The sequence below is a fragment of the Suncus etruscus genome, chromosome 15, assembly GCF_024139225.1.
Source record: "Suncus etruscus isolate mSunEtr1 chromosome 15, mSunEtr1.pri.cur, whole genome shotgun sequence".
In the NCBI taxonomy this organism is placed as follows: Eukaryota; Metazoa; Chordata; class Mammalia; order Eulipotyphla; family Soricidae; genus Suncus; species Suncus etruscus.
Genome location: NC_064862.1, coordinates 67,541,427 through 67,555,257, shown reverse-complemented (window position 1 = coordinate 67,555,257; position 13,831 = coordinate 67,541,427). Strand labels below are relative to the sequence as shown.

The 13,831-nt window shown below is 39.2% G+C and overlaps 1 protein-coding gene across 2 annotated transcripts in view; it reads right to left on the bottom strand.

The window, feature by feature from the left end:
- Positions 1-13,831, bottom strand: part of RABGEF1 (RAB guanine nucleotide exchange factor 1) — a 60,386-nt gene that overhangs the window by 26,886 nt on the left and 19,669 nt on the right. The window contains exons 3-4 of one of the 2 annotated variants that reach the window (XM_049789521.1): positions 9,165-9,331; positions 2,293-2,459 (exon numbers count right to left, since the gene is read on the bottom strand). In XM_049789521.1, coding sequence (XP_049645478.1) covers positions 2,293-2,459; positions 9,165-9,331 — 334 coding nt within the window. Of the gene's footprint in view, positions 1-2,292; positions 2,460-9,164; positions 9,332-13,831 lie in introns of those variants that run through there. The other variant, XM_049789522.1, reaches the window with a different exon arrangement.

Below are 13,831 nucleotides of genomic sequence, written 5' to 3'. Positions count from 1 at the left end.
TTATTTTGGTTTGGGTGGCTCATTCATCTATGCTCAGGATTTACTCCTGGCTATGCTCAGGGATCACTTTAATATGTCAACTAAATTGTTATACAGTAAAAATATTCTGTAAACATTTCATATGGATGATAAATAACTATAAATACTTAGTTTTTACTTCTAATAAAAATATAAACTGTTGGGGCCAGTGCGGTGGCACTAGAGGTAAGGTGTCTGCTTTGCCAGCGCTAGCCTAGGACAGACCGAGGTTCGATCCCCTGGCGTTACATATGGTCCCCCAAGCCAGGAGCAACTTCTGAGCGCATAGCCAGGAGTAACCCCTGAGCGTTACCGGGTGTGGCCCCAAAACAAAAATATAAAAACTGTTGCATTAACTCTGAATTTTTCTATACTGAGTGAGTTTGTCATTGCCAAGAAATCAGTATCATCTTGCTATAACTCTAAATGTCTATTTAGACAAATATTTAACAAATGTCCATTTGCTTACCAATAAAGAGAATAGAGGGTTCAGTGCTATTATATAGCAAAAAGCAGGAAAGTAAATTTTCTTTTTACTTTACCAATGAATTCAGAATTAAATCTATTTTGGCAGAAATTAACTGCTTACTAGACTAGTAATCTCTGACTATAGCTGGACTATAGTTAAGCAATTAATTTTCTTTATTTTCCTTTTTTTCTGTGTGTGTGGTTTTTGGGTCACACCCGGCAGTGCTCAGGGGTTACTCCTGGCTCCATACTCAGAAATTGCTCCTGGCAGGCACAGGGGACCATATGGGACGCCGGGATTCGAACCGATGACCTTCTGCATGAAAGGCAAATGCCTTACCTCCATGCTATCTCTCCGGCCCCAATTTTCTTTATTTCCTAATTCTCTTTTCTTGTTTTTTAGTTTGTTTTTGGGTCACACACCTGGCACAGTACTCAGGGGTTACTCCTGACTGACTCTATGCTCAGAAATAGCTCCTGGAAGCCTTGGGGGACCACATGGGATGCTGGGATTCGAACCACTGTCCTTCTGCATGAAAGGTAAATGCCCTATCTCCATGCTATCTCTCCGGTCCCCTCTAATTCTCTTAATTTTTTTTCTTCACAGAAAAAAAACTTTTATAGGCAATTCTGAATTTAATACGTATTAAATATAAATAATTAATATTACCAAAGTATATTTTTACAGGAAACCTTATTAAATATCCCAATGAAATTATGAGCTAGAAATTATCATCCAAACACACATACAGAAAACACAAATTCTGAATCAGACATTGTCTGGTTCTGACATTTTCTTTTTTGGAAAAGTCACTTTTCTTTCTGGCTCTCAACTTTGCCATCTATAAAACATAAAAGCAATGAACTAGGTACTTGTGAAAGTGCCTTTCAAAATCTTAATTTCCTTTATTTGAGTAAGGAAAGAAAAATTAAAGATGTGGACAAAAATCCAGAGTAAAATAAATTCAGGGGTAGAATGCCAGCCCTGCAAATATATGGATGTGAGTTCAAATCCCAATTGTACTACATGTGCTAAATGCTGTTTGAGTCTGGCAGTTATGCTGTGATCACTGGTGCTATAAACCATTCCTGACTAAACCACAGCCAGGTATGTATTTGACTATGACAAAGAGGGATGCAAACACAACTAAGATATGTAATTGCCACAACCAGGAAGGTCAATCTCAGAGAGCATATGTATTACCAGTGCAGCAATCCCTAGTTATTAGCACTATAGCCATAAGTTGCATGTGTCAACAACAAGTGCTTGACCCAGCAAGGACATGTGTAAAATTCACACACACACACACACACACAAAAAAAAAACAAAAAACAAAAAAAAACAAGCAAACCTCACTAAGTACCTTAAGTGTGCAAGTACCAAAACCTAATGTGCAAACACTATAAATTTAAAAAAAGCACAAAGCAAAGCCCAAACAAAAGAATCCTAAAATGAGTGCTTCTAATCTAGCAACTGCTTATTAGAGTTTGGGGTATAATATAATTTTCCAGGCAGGTTATATTATACAAAATAACAAGTTGGGAAGGAAGGCTGATTATTACTAACATACACAAGTGTCTGTGATGTCAGACTTTCCGTGTAATGAAGAACCAAACACCCTTGAGTAGCAGTGGAAAAGTACTAGCCTGGGAGTCAAAGGCTTTTAAGCTGGTTCAGTGACATTTCTTATATTTCTCTAGATCTTGATTCTCTCAAGTGTAAACTGATAAAATTACACTAATTATCTCTAAAACCATTTCTAAAATGAAAATTCTGTATTCCTAAAGTGATTAATCTCAACCTACCCTTTTGTAATGCATTGTGTCTAAAAACAGCTTGGTGTGTTTATAGATTTCTTGGCCAGTCTTTTGAAGGGTCTTGAGGAATTCTATGAACTCTTTGGACACTCTATCCGTTTCAATGCTGGTTTGCCGGTTTATAGAAGGGCTGGGAGCTTTTGCTTCTTGAATTTCTGTTAGAAATGAAGCATAATAAATTTCATTCATTACAAAGAAGATCCATGCATAGATTACTTTAAGTATCTAAATTAAGACGTTAGATTATGCTTAATCAAAGTTAAATGAATTTACTTTATGTTTAAATATTTAAGCAACTTTCTTTAAAGCAAGTTAAATCTATTGTACAAGTAGAAAGTATATGAGCTCAAAAATAATGATCCAAAAGATATTCCTAGTCAAATAAAATTTGATCAAATAGAATTTAATTTGAACCAAATTAAATATGCTTTGAACTATGTGTAATCATTAATGCTAAACAGTGCTAACTTGAACAATTTTTTCAGATGCATAAGTTCATAAAGTATACAAGTAGCAATCAATAGGAGTACTAATACAATTTTGAAATATTAATATAGTCATGCTAATTCCCATTTTATTTGCCCAAAATATCAGACTAATTGTTTATGAGGATAAAGATTAAATCATTTGTTTTCCTTTTAACAAAGATCAAGTACTTTGCTTTTATTGTGTTTTGTTTTGGGGGTCAACCTAACAGTGTTTAGGTCCTACTCCTGGCTAGGTACTCAGGATTAATCCTGGCAGGGCTCAAGAGACCAAATACTGTGTGAGGCATCAAACCAGGGTCAGGTGTGTAAGGCAAACACCTTAACCTCTTTACTATCTCTCCAGTCCACTCACCATTCAGTTTTCAAGTTCCTACCAAGTTTCAAGGGAAAGAATGCATCCAAAGTAGCAGAATGATTCAGGCAGAGTTGTAAGCATTCTCAGAAAGAGCTATCATTAGGTGTCTGATCACATTCTAAGCCACCTAATTCTGAGATGCATCCTCTAATTTTCTATTTGTAGGAGTAAAATACCCATGATTAATATAAGGTAAAATTTAAATTTTACCTTTAATTAATTTAAATGTAAAAGTATTAAATTCTCCAATCAGGACATAGGATTTAAAAAACAAAATTCAAAACTGTGGGGCAAGAGTATTATAGCACAGTGGGTAGGGTGTCTACCTTGCACATGATCGATCTGGTTTGGTCCCTGGCATTCCATATGGTCCCCCAGCCTGACAGGAGTAATTTTTGACTGCAGAGCCAAGGAGTAGCTGCCAGTGCGCCCCCACCACCACCAAAAAAAGATGTGCTGACATAAGAAATGTACTTTGCCTTAAAGATTGACGGGGGTTCAGGGGATGACTCAGGGGCTAAAAGAAGGATGGGTTAAAAGAGATATGAACAGGTGTTAAAGCTCTTACATTTGCCTGTGCTTTACCCTGGTTTGATCACCAGCACAGCATAAGGTTCCAAGTTCTACCAGGAGTGATCCCTGAGCACTGAACTGTAGAAACCTTTGAGCACCACTAAAGTAACACACCCTCCCCCCCTCAAAACCAACCAAACAAAAAACATTTAATGGGCTGGAGAGAGAGTCCAAAGGTTAAGTCCTTGCCTTTAGCTTGTGGCTAACTTTGGTTCAATCCCCAGCACCCCATAAAGTCTTCAAGAACCTTTAGGAGTGCTCTCTGAGCATAGCCAGATACAGCCCAAAAGTCAACGAATAAAAATAAAATAAAAAGCAGTCACTTTGCAAAGGGTGAAACCATGAATTCAATCCTAGTGCTACTTATATGAACCTGACAATTTGGTTAACAAGGACCCCTGGCACAGCAAAAGTAGATAGTCTCTGGTACAAAGATGCAAGCACCACAACTAACAATAAGCAAGCCCTGTAGCCAGGAATTCAACTCTCAGAGCATGTACATGGGTACCACAGTGATCGCCAGAATTCACTATAACCTGAATGTATGTGAGTACAATGAAATTAGTGCAACCCCAGGCAAGCAACTGTACAAGCATTTTACCTAAAAAGTGTGCCACTTCACTGAGAATCAATTTATCTGTAACCCTAATAAGCACCACAACAGAGTGTATGTATCCCTGGTCATCAAAACAGAAATAGGAAGAGACTAAAAAATATAGAGAGAGCAGAGATAAAAAATTTTTCAAGAAAACCAGAAAAAGACCCTATTCTTTTATCAATCAAAACAGATTCAATAACAGTAAAAAGAAACAAACATGTCAATACATTAAGGAGATAAGACAATTGTAAATATATGTGCCCAAATCAGAGCAGTAAATGAAGCAAAACCACTTAAAGAAAACAGTTACCAACAATATTTGCAGACTTTAATACTTATTTCTCAATAATGTATTCCAAAGAATCAATAAGGTAACAGCAGATCTGAACAACATAATATATAAAAGATGGACCTAACAGACATACAAAATGTTCTATCCAGAAACAGCAGAACATTCTTCTCAAATATACATGACCATTTTCTGGGATAGAAAACTATTAGGTTACAAACTGAACACTCCCTACCCTGTTACTATTGGAAAAACAAAACACAATGCAACACTCCTACTGGACACAGATAAACATTTTCTATTTGAAAATGATGTAATTTTATGTTTTCAAAATCCTAACTGTGATGGGGGCATAGCTCAAGAGGCAGACATAGTTTTTCATAAATTTTACCCCTCCCTAGTTGGTCTGGTACCATGTGGTCCTGAGCATCACTGAATATTGCCTTAGCAGTCCCTTATATTGTTGGTAGTGGCCCCTGCAATAATGATAACAACATTAATTTTTTTAAAGGAAAGATTTCTTAAAAATCAACAAAGAGGGCCCGGAGAGATAGCACAGCGGCGTTTGCCTTGCAAGCAGCCTATCCAGGACCTAAGGTGGTTGGTTCGAATCCCGGTGTCCCATATGGTCCCCCGTGCCTGCCAGGAGCTATTTCTGAGCAGACAGCCAGGAGTAACCCCTGAGCACTGCCGGGTGTGACCCAAAAACCAAAAAAAAAAAAAAAAAAAAAAATCAACAAAGAAACTGCTGAATTTAATCAACAAACTCAGTCAAGTTGCAGCACATGAAACAAAACACAAAAATAAGCATTTCTATAGAATAATGGATACAAAAATTAATCATTAGATACATGAAAAGGTGCTCAGCATCACTTATCACTAAGGAAATCCAAATCCAAATAACAATTTTGATAGCATCTGTGAGAATGGCCTATTATAAAAATAGTAGGAACAATCTGTGCTAGCAGGAACATAGTGAAAAAAGAGCTCACCCACTAGCTATGGGAATGTTGCTGGCTCAACCCTGTGGAAAACGATATGGAGAATCCTCAGTAAATTTAGAACTGAGCTGCCACCTGACCCCGAAATTCCACTTTTAGTTATTTACCCCCAAGACTTAAAAGCATTCATTTAAAAGGACATATGAACACCATTATTTATTGCTGCAATAAATACAGTTGCTAAGATATGGAATCAACCTAGGTGTCTGAAAACAGATGAATGGATTATAAAGATGTGGTGTATGTGCATGACAGAATATGCAGTTGCAAGGATCAATGAAATAATGTAATTTGCTGCAACCTGGATGGAACTGGAAAATATCATGTTGAATGAAGTAAGCCGAAAGGAAAATAAAGGATAAGCTCACTTTTCTGTGGCATATAGAAAAACTGGATACAGAGATGTAAGGTAGCAAAGAATCACCCTTGATGCCAGAGCTTAGGGAGAAAAAACACAGGGAAGGAAAGAAATCAAGGCAGAAGAAAGAATATGAGAAAGACAAATAATGAGAAAACAGGGGGCAAGGCTTCCATTACATTGGTTATGTGGGAGAGAAGTATAGCTACACACCCAAAGTACAGACTCAACAACACTGATAACATGTAATCTAAGCTGCAAAGTCAGACTTTGGAATATGCCTGTTAAGGTAGCAAGCAGGGAGTGAAAGTGGGGGGGGGGGTGATGCGGAGTATGGGGACACTGGTAATGGAAGTTGATTGATCACATGTGAATGTTTCCAAAATAAAAATCACTTGGAATATTCTTAAAAGATAACCTTATGGGCCGGAGAGATAGCATGGAGGTAAGGTGTTTGTCTTGCATGCAGAAGGACGAATGGTTCGAATCCCGGCATCCCATACAGTCCCACAAGCCTGCCAGGAGCGATTTCTGAGTGTAGAAACAGAGTAACCCCGAGCGCTGCCGGGTGTGACCCAAACCCCCACCCCCCAAAAAAAAGATAACCTTATTTTGTAAGCCTTTATACCACCATTTGCAAATGAGTTTTATAATTTATTATTTTACTTGTTATATACCATTTTTCCACAGAGCATACATTCATATGATTAATAGAATTTTCCCAAATCAAGTTATATAATTTAAACGAAAAAGGAATGAACAACTGTAATAAATACCCTAGAGCTCTTTTTTAAGATAATCAGACTTACTCTAAACCATATATATTTGGGGGCAAGTAGGTAAGGTGCTTGCTTTGCATGTGGTTTACCCAAGTTTAATCCTAGGCATCACATATAATCACTAGAGCCCAGTAAGGAGTGATCCCTGAGCGAAGAGCCAGGAGTCAGTCCTGAGCACCTTTGGGTATGGCCCAAAACCAAAAAAACATTTTTAAATTAAGATAAATAAAAACATATTTTAAAATAGTTAACATTCATGTCAAGCAGTGATTAAATTCTTGACAGAAATATAATTAAATAAATTTACACAAAACCAACTCATTATCCTCATAACATGCCTTTGAGAGAAATTAGCACCTTGAAATAGGCAAGGCTTAATGAGATGAGGTTGCCTTAATGAGATGAAGTCAAACAGCCAATAAATAGTAAAGAATCAAACCGGAGTGACTACAAAGTTTAAGCTTTTAAACAACCCTGGTTACCAACCTTCTAATAAATCTGAGTAAAAACATTCTTTTTTTTTTTTTTTTTTTTTTTTGGTTTTTTTTTTTTTTTAGGCCACACCCGTTAGATGCTCAGGGGTTACTCCTGGCTACGCGCTCAGAAATTGCCCCTGGCTTGGGGGGACCATATGGGACGCCGGGGGATCGAACCGTGGTCCTTTCCTTGGCTAGCGCTTACAAGGCAGACACCTTACCTCTAGCGCCACCTCGCCGGCCCCGTAAAAACATTCTTAATTTAATCTCCTAAGTGATTACTGCAATAGAAAGTGGCTATAACAAGAGCAAAGGAAAACCTGAAAATCTTATCAGAAAGATAAAGAAAAACAGGGGCCGGGCGGTGGCGCTGGAGGTAAGGTGCCTGCCTTGCCTGCGCTAGCCTAGGACTGACCGCGGTTTGATCCCCCGGCGTCCCATATGGTCCCCCAAGAAGCCAGGAGCAACTTCTGAGCGCATAGCCAGGAGTAACCCCTGAGCGTCACAGGGTGTGGCCCAAAAACCAAAAAAAAAAAAAAAAGATAAAGAAAAACAGTAGAAATTAAATTTGAAAAGACAAGCAATGACCTTAAGGAATTTCATTAATCACTATTATTCCACTACTTTGAGGCAGATAAAAACCACTACAACCTCCCAGGCTGGGGGAGAGTGATGAAGGTAGGCTCTAAGAGAGCAGTTCTTCTGGTAACATCAGCTTTGGTTCCCAGTCTCCCTTATCAATGCTAATGTATTGCTTACATCTGATTACCACCAGTTTCATTCAGAGACTAAGCCTTACCAATGGAGCTCCTTTCCCTGTCACTTCAGATTAGCTAGTTGATCACTGGTAACAATCCTTTTGCTGGTTAAAAGATCTTTTAAGAAGTAGGATGAGGGGGGGTAGATAAGGCAACTGCCTTGCACACAGCCCACCTGGGTTGATATCTGGACCTCATATGGTTCTCTGAGCCCTACTGAGAGTGATTCTTGAGTACAAAACCAGGATTAAGCACTAGGCATTGCTGGGTATAGTGAACCCACCCCTTCATCTCCATCCTTCAAAAAGACATAAGAAAATATCTACCTATGCTTACTTTTATCTCTCTAAATGATCAAAGTGAGCCTTTCTTCTATGTTCTCTATATATTTATACAAGATCTAAGCAGTTTCTCAAGTATATTCTGAGAGAAATCTCTTAAGATAACTTCATCACGTTTATAATTAGCCATTTTTGATAAAATATGGTTAGGAAGTTATACAAAGGAGAATCCAGGACTCAAAAATTAAAGGTAGAAAAATATAAATTATCTACCAAGATTAAAGAAAACTATGCAGGGCTAGAGAAATAGTATGGTAAGCAACTCACTTGCCTTGGCAAGCAGCTGACCTGGGGTTTGATCGCTGGCACCACACATGATTTCTGAGCATGGCTAGAAGTAATCTTTGAATGCAGAATCAGGAGTAAGCATTAGCACTGCCAGATGTGGCTTAAAAACAAAAATAAAAGCGAAAAAGAAAAGGGGGGAAAACAACTCTGTATTTCAATTCTTTTTTATTCTTCCTAGAAAATAAATAAAGCTTCTGTAGATCAGTTTCCAGAAAGGAGAACTTTTTTGTTTTTTTATTTTTTTTTTATTTTGGGCCATACCCAGCAGCACTCAGGGGTTACTCCTGGTAGGCTCGGGGGATCTTATGGGATGCTGGGGATTGGACCCAGATCAGCTGTTTGCATGGCAAACACTCTATTTACTGTGCTATCACTTTGGCCCTTAAAGGAGATTTTTGGCTTCAGATTTATCTGACCCTAAAACTCTAAAATTTCCATTTCAAATCTAGATTGCTATATATAGAAAGGTTACAAAATTAATAAAATGAGTTTATGTGCAATAAGGATTTACTCTGCATCTCATTTGAGCACAGGAAAAAAAAAATCAGAAAATTACCCTTCTTTGATCCAACCCTGGAGGAAGCACTGAAGAATTTCTTCACTGTGGTAACTTTGCGGGTCTTCTCATTGGTTTTCTTTTCTTCAAACTTTGAAAATGTGAGGGACTGAGCTCCTTGGCTACTCTGACTGCTGGCAAAGGCTTCCTCCTCCTCGCGTTGAAGTCTGTGATTCATGAAAAAAATTAAGAAAGATCTGAAAATTGTAGAGCTTGAGGATAAATATATCAAATAGATTGGAAATCTCTAACATGATGCTATCCTAACATGCTACAAAAGATCATATTAACTTAACAATTATATTAGGTACATGAAAGAAAGTCACAAGCTTAACTGAGAGGGAAAAAAGAGCTAAATAAAAATTTTCCATATGTGTCAGAGAGTAAAACCCAAGTGCTATAAAAATACAGAGAAGAGGGGTCAGAGCAGTGGCGCAAGCCATAAGGTGTCTGCCTTAAATGCACTAGCCTAGGACGGACTGTGATTTGATCCCCCCAGTGTCCATATGGTCCCCCAAGCCAGGAGCGATTTCTGAGCACATAGCCAGGAGTAACCCATGAGCCTCACTGGGTGTGGCACAAAAACAAACAAACAAAAAAAGAATACAGGGAAGAACTAATATATCTGCTAGAAAGTTTATAACTGACACTTAAACTAGCATTAAAAGTATAACGAAGATATCACCAAGTTAAAGGGTGTTCTAGAATAGGAAGCTACAAATTTAAAGGCACAAAATTTTTGTTTTGGAGCAAGTTTAATGTAGTCAGAACACTGATGGTGATGATAAACATTGGATGCACAGCTAGTTACAAGTGGCAGTAATGTAATTTAGCTTTGAATGTCCAATGCCCAATCTCATTTCAAATTTCATCATGTTATAGGGAACTTCCTTAGACTATAACACAGTAAGTTACCATTATTACAGCAGTAGATGATACAGATTCATGTGTACAACCTAAGGAGTTGTGGAGATCTAGTAAATTTGAGCTTCAGTACCAGAAAGTAGGCACATTGTGCCTAAACCTGTCTGCTGTAGGGTGGTGGCCCCCAAGCACTGTCTAAGCTGTTTCTAAAACACTGATGGGTTGACTCTGATGTCATCTGATCAGAGTACCAGAAGGTCATGCTCCACAAGCACCAGAGCAAGTATTAACAGGAATAATTCTAAAGATCCCAGCACTACAAGCCCCAATAAAACTTTAATAAAAGATTACAAGGGCCGAAGCAAGGTGTTTGCCTTGCACTCAGCTGAACTAGATTTAATCCCTGGCATCCCATATAGTCCCCAAATCTGCTGGAGTGACTTCTGAATGTAGAGCCAGGAGTAACCTCTGAGTGCTGCTGGGTGTGGCCCCAAAGTCAAATAAATTAAATAAATAAGACTGAGATTTAAGTGTGAGTATGTAACAAACTGGGAAATAGGAGATGAAATTCAAAAGACTTTCCTGAGCTGGAATAAGCAGACTGTGGTCAATCAGTTATGATGTGGGAGGTGAAGAAGAAATTAAAAATAACTCCGATATTTTTTTATCAGACTAAATAATAACTTCATTACTGACAAAGAAGGACAGTAAAAAGAAATGCTAGGCATATAGATCTCAATGCAAGTAAAAGGAATAGATTTGACATTGGACTTGAGAATTTGAGGCATTTATAAAGCAAAAAGCTGTATACAGAAGAATGGTTCTCAAAGTGTGATTCTCCATTTAGCAGCAACACATCATCCAGTAAGTTCCTAGAAATGCAAATATTCAGGCCTCACTCCCAATCTACCAAGGCCAGGCACTAATAGCAAGGTCCAATGATCATTGTTTTTTTTTTTTTTTGGTTTTTGGGTCACACCCGGCGGTGCTCAGGGGTGACTCCTGGCTGTCTGCTCAGAAATAGCTCCTGGCAGGCACGGGGGGTGGGGGGTGGGGGGACGACCATATGGGACACCGGGATTCGAACCAACCACCTTTGGTCCTGGATCGGCTGCTTACAAGGCAAACGCAACTGTGCTATCTCTCCGGGCCTGATGATCATTGTTTTTATGTTTTCCAGTTGGTCTCACAGCTGTTCAAATTTGAGAAATGGTACTGTAGAAAATCTTTTTTTTGTTTTTGTTTTTGTTTTTGTTTTTGGGCCACACCTGGCAGTGCTCAGGGGTTACTCCTGGCTATCTGCTCAGAAATAGCTCCTGGCAGGCACGGGGGACCATATGGGACACCGGGATTCGAACCAACCACCTTAGGTCCTGGATTGTCTGCTTGCAAGGCAAACACTGCTGTGCTATCTCTCATGGCCCTGTAGAAAATCAAAACTGGTAAAAACTGTAAAAACTGGAAACAGTAACAAAAATCAGAAGTTGGGTATTAGTCTGAGGGTGGAATCTGCTATCTTCTTAAATGAAACAAGGTAATACAGATAAAAATATTAATTAAAAAGTAATAGGGGATGGGTGGAAAAAGTAATAAAAATAAAGAAAAATATTAATATATCCTGATGTAGAGAGAGGAGACAGCCAAGAGGATACATGCTTAGTGACCTTGATTTTCTTTATGAAATAGTATCAACCCTGAGAGTTATCAGGAATGCAATTGAAAAGAAACCAGGGGGAGCCGGAGAGATAGCATGTAGATAAGGCGTTTGCCTTTCATGCAGGTCATCGGTTGGGTTCGAATTCCTGCGTCCCATATGGTCCCCCATGTTTGCCAGGAGCAATTTCTGAGCCTGGAGCCAGGAATAACCCCTGAGCACTGCCGGGTGTGACCCAAAAACCACACAAACACAAAAAAAAAGGAGGGGAGGGGAGGGGGAGGGGGGAGGGGAGGGAAGGGGAAGGGGAAGGGGAGGGGAGGGAGGGAGGAGAGGGAAGGGAAGGGAAAGGAAAGGGAGGGGAGGGGAGGGAAGGGGAAGGGAAGGGAAGGGAGGGGAGAAACCAGGGGAAATGGTTAATGTTCTATGTCTAAATTTTCTGTTTGCCCATGAAGTCATGAAAGCAGAGTGTGCTATGAATTTTGAACTCGTTATTGATGCTAGCAATAATAACTCAACAAATATATGGCTGATTAAATATTTCACAAATGTAGTATATAATAAGTTGTCAAAGCTCAGACTGACTTTCTTTATTGAAAAATTTACATTTTATAGAATGCTTTGGTTTTTTTATTTTTGTTTTTGTTTTTTTGGGGCCACACCCGGCGGTGCTCAGGGGTTACTTCTGGCTGTCTGCTCAGAAATAGCTCCTGGCAGGCACGGGGGACCTTATGGGACACCGGGATTCGAACCAACCACCTTTGGTCAGGGATCGGCTGCTTGCAAGGCAAAGCCGCTGTGCTATCTCTCCAGGCCCTTTGTAGAATGCTTTGGGAAATAATTAGCATATTCATGGCATCTATTATATTATCATCATATTAGTCATTCATCTTTTGCTTTTTACTATAATCATAAATTTCTAAATAATATAAACTACTTTTGACTTAAAAATTCATTATTTTAAAAAAAAGTTCATTATTGAGAAAAATTCAAATTACCAAAATGCAGGGAATGTAAATAAAAATCAACAGTTTATTTTATGTTTCTGTGCCCAATAGCACCAGGATATATTAATAAAAAACGAAAGGGGCCGGAGTGGTAGCACAGTGGTAGGGCGTTTGCCTTACATACAGCTGACATAGGTCAAACCTGGGTTAGATCCCCAGCATTCCATATGGTCCCTTAAGCCAGAAGCAATTTCTTTTTTTTTTCTTTTTTGGTTTTTGGGCCACACCCAGCGGTGCTCAGGGGTTACTCCTGGCTGTCTGCTCAGAAATAGCTCCTGGCAGGGGCCGGGAAGGTGGCTCTAGAGATAAGGTGTCTGCCTTGCAAGCTCTAGCGTAGGACGGACCGGACCGAGGTTCGATCCCCTGGTGTCCCATATGGTCCCCCAAGCCAGGGGCGATTTCTGAGCACATAGCCAGGAGTAAACCCTGAGCGTCAAACGGGTGTGGCCCAAAAACCAAAAAAAAAAAAAAAAAAAAAAAAGAAATAGCTCCTGGCAGGCACGGGGGACCATATGGGACACCGGGATTCGAACCAACCACCTTTGGTCCTGGATCGGCTGCTGTGCTATCTCTCCGGGCCCTGGAAGCAATTTCTGAATACAGAGCCAGGAGTAACTCCTGAAAACTGCTGGGTATGGGCCCCCCCCTCCAAAAAAAAACACCAAAACCAAAACAGAAAACTAGTTTCCTGAGAACCATGTCCCATGTCTCATCTAATCCATGAAATTCATTTAGTTTGATTCTTCTATTCCAAGGAGCTTATTGTCTGTACTAGAAAACTAAGATTCAGGGCCGGAGAGATAAGGCTTTTGCCTTGCATGCAGAAGGAAGGTGGTTCAAATGCCAGCATCCCATAATGTCCCCCGAGCCTGCCAGGAGTGATTTCTGAGCGTAGAGTCAGGAGTAACCCCTGAGCGCTGCCAAAAAATAAACAAACAAAAACAGAAAACTAAGATTCATACATATTCCAAACACAAAATAACTAAAAGCCAAAGACAAAGTGAAGAAAGCACTGAAAGTTATCACTAAGTGTTGACTGAGAAGGGGAGAAAATATTCTTGAACTAATATAGTGACAGTTCAAAAAAGAAGAGGAAAAAAAGTATCTTGACTATGACAGAATTATGTACTTAGTTACATTAC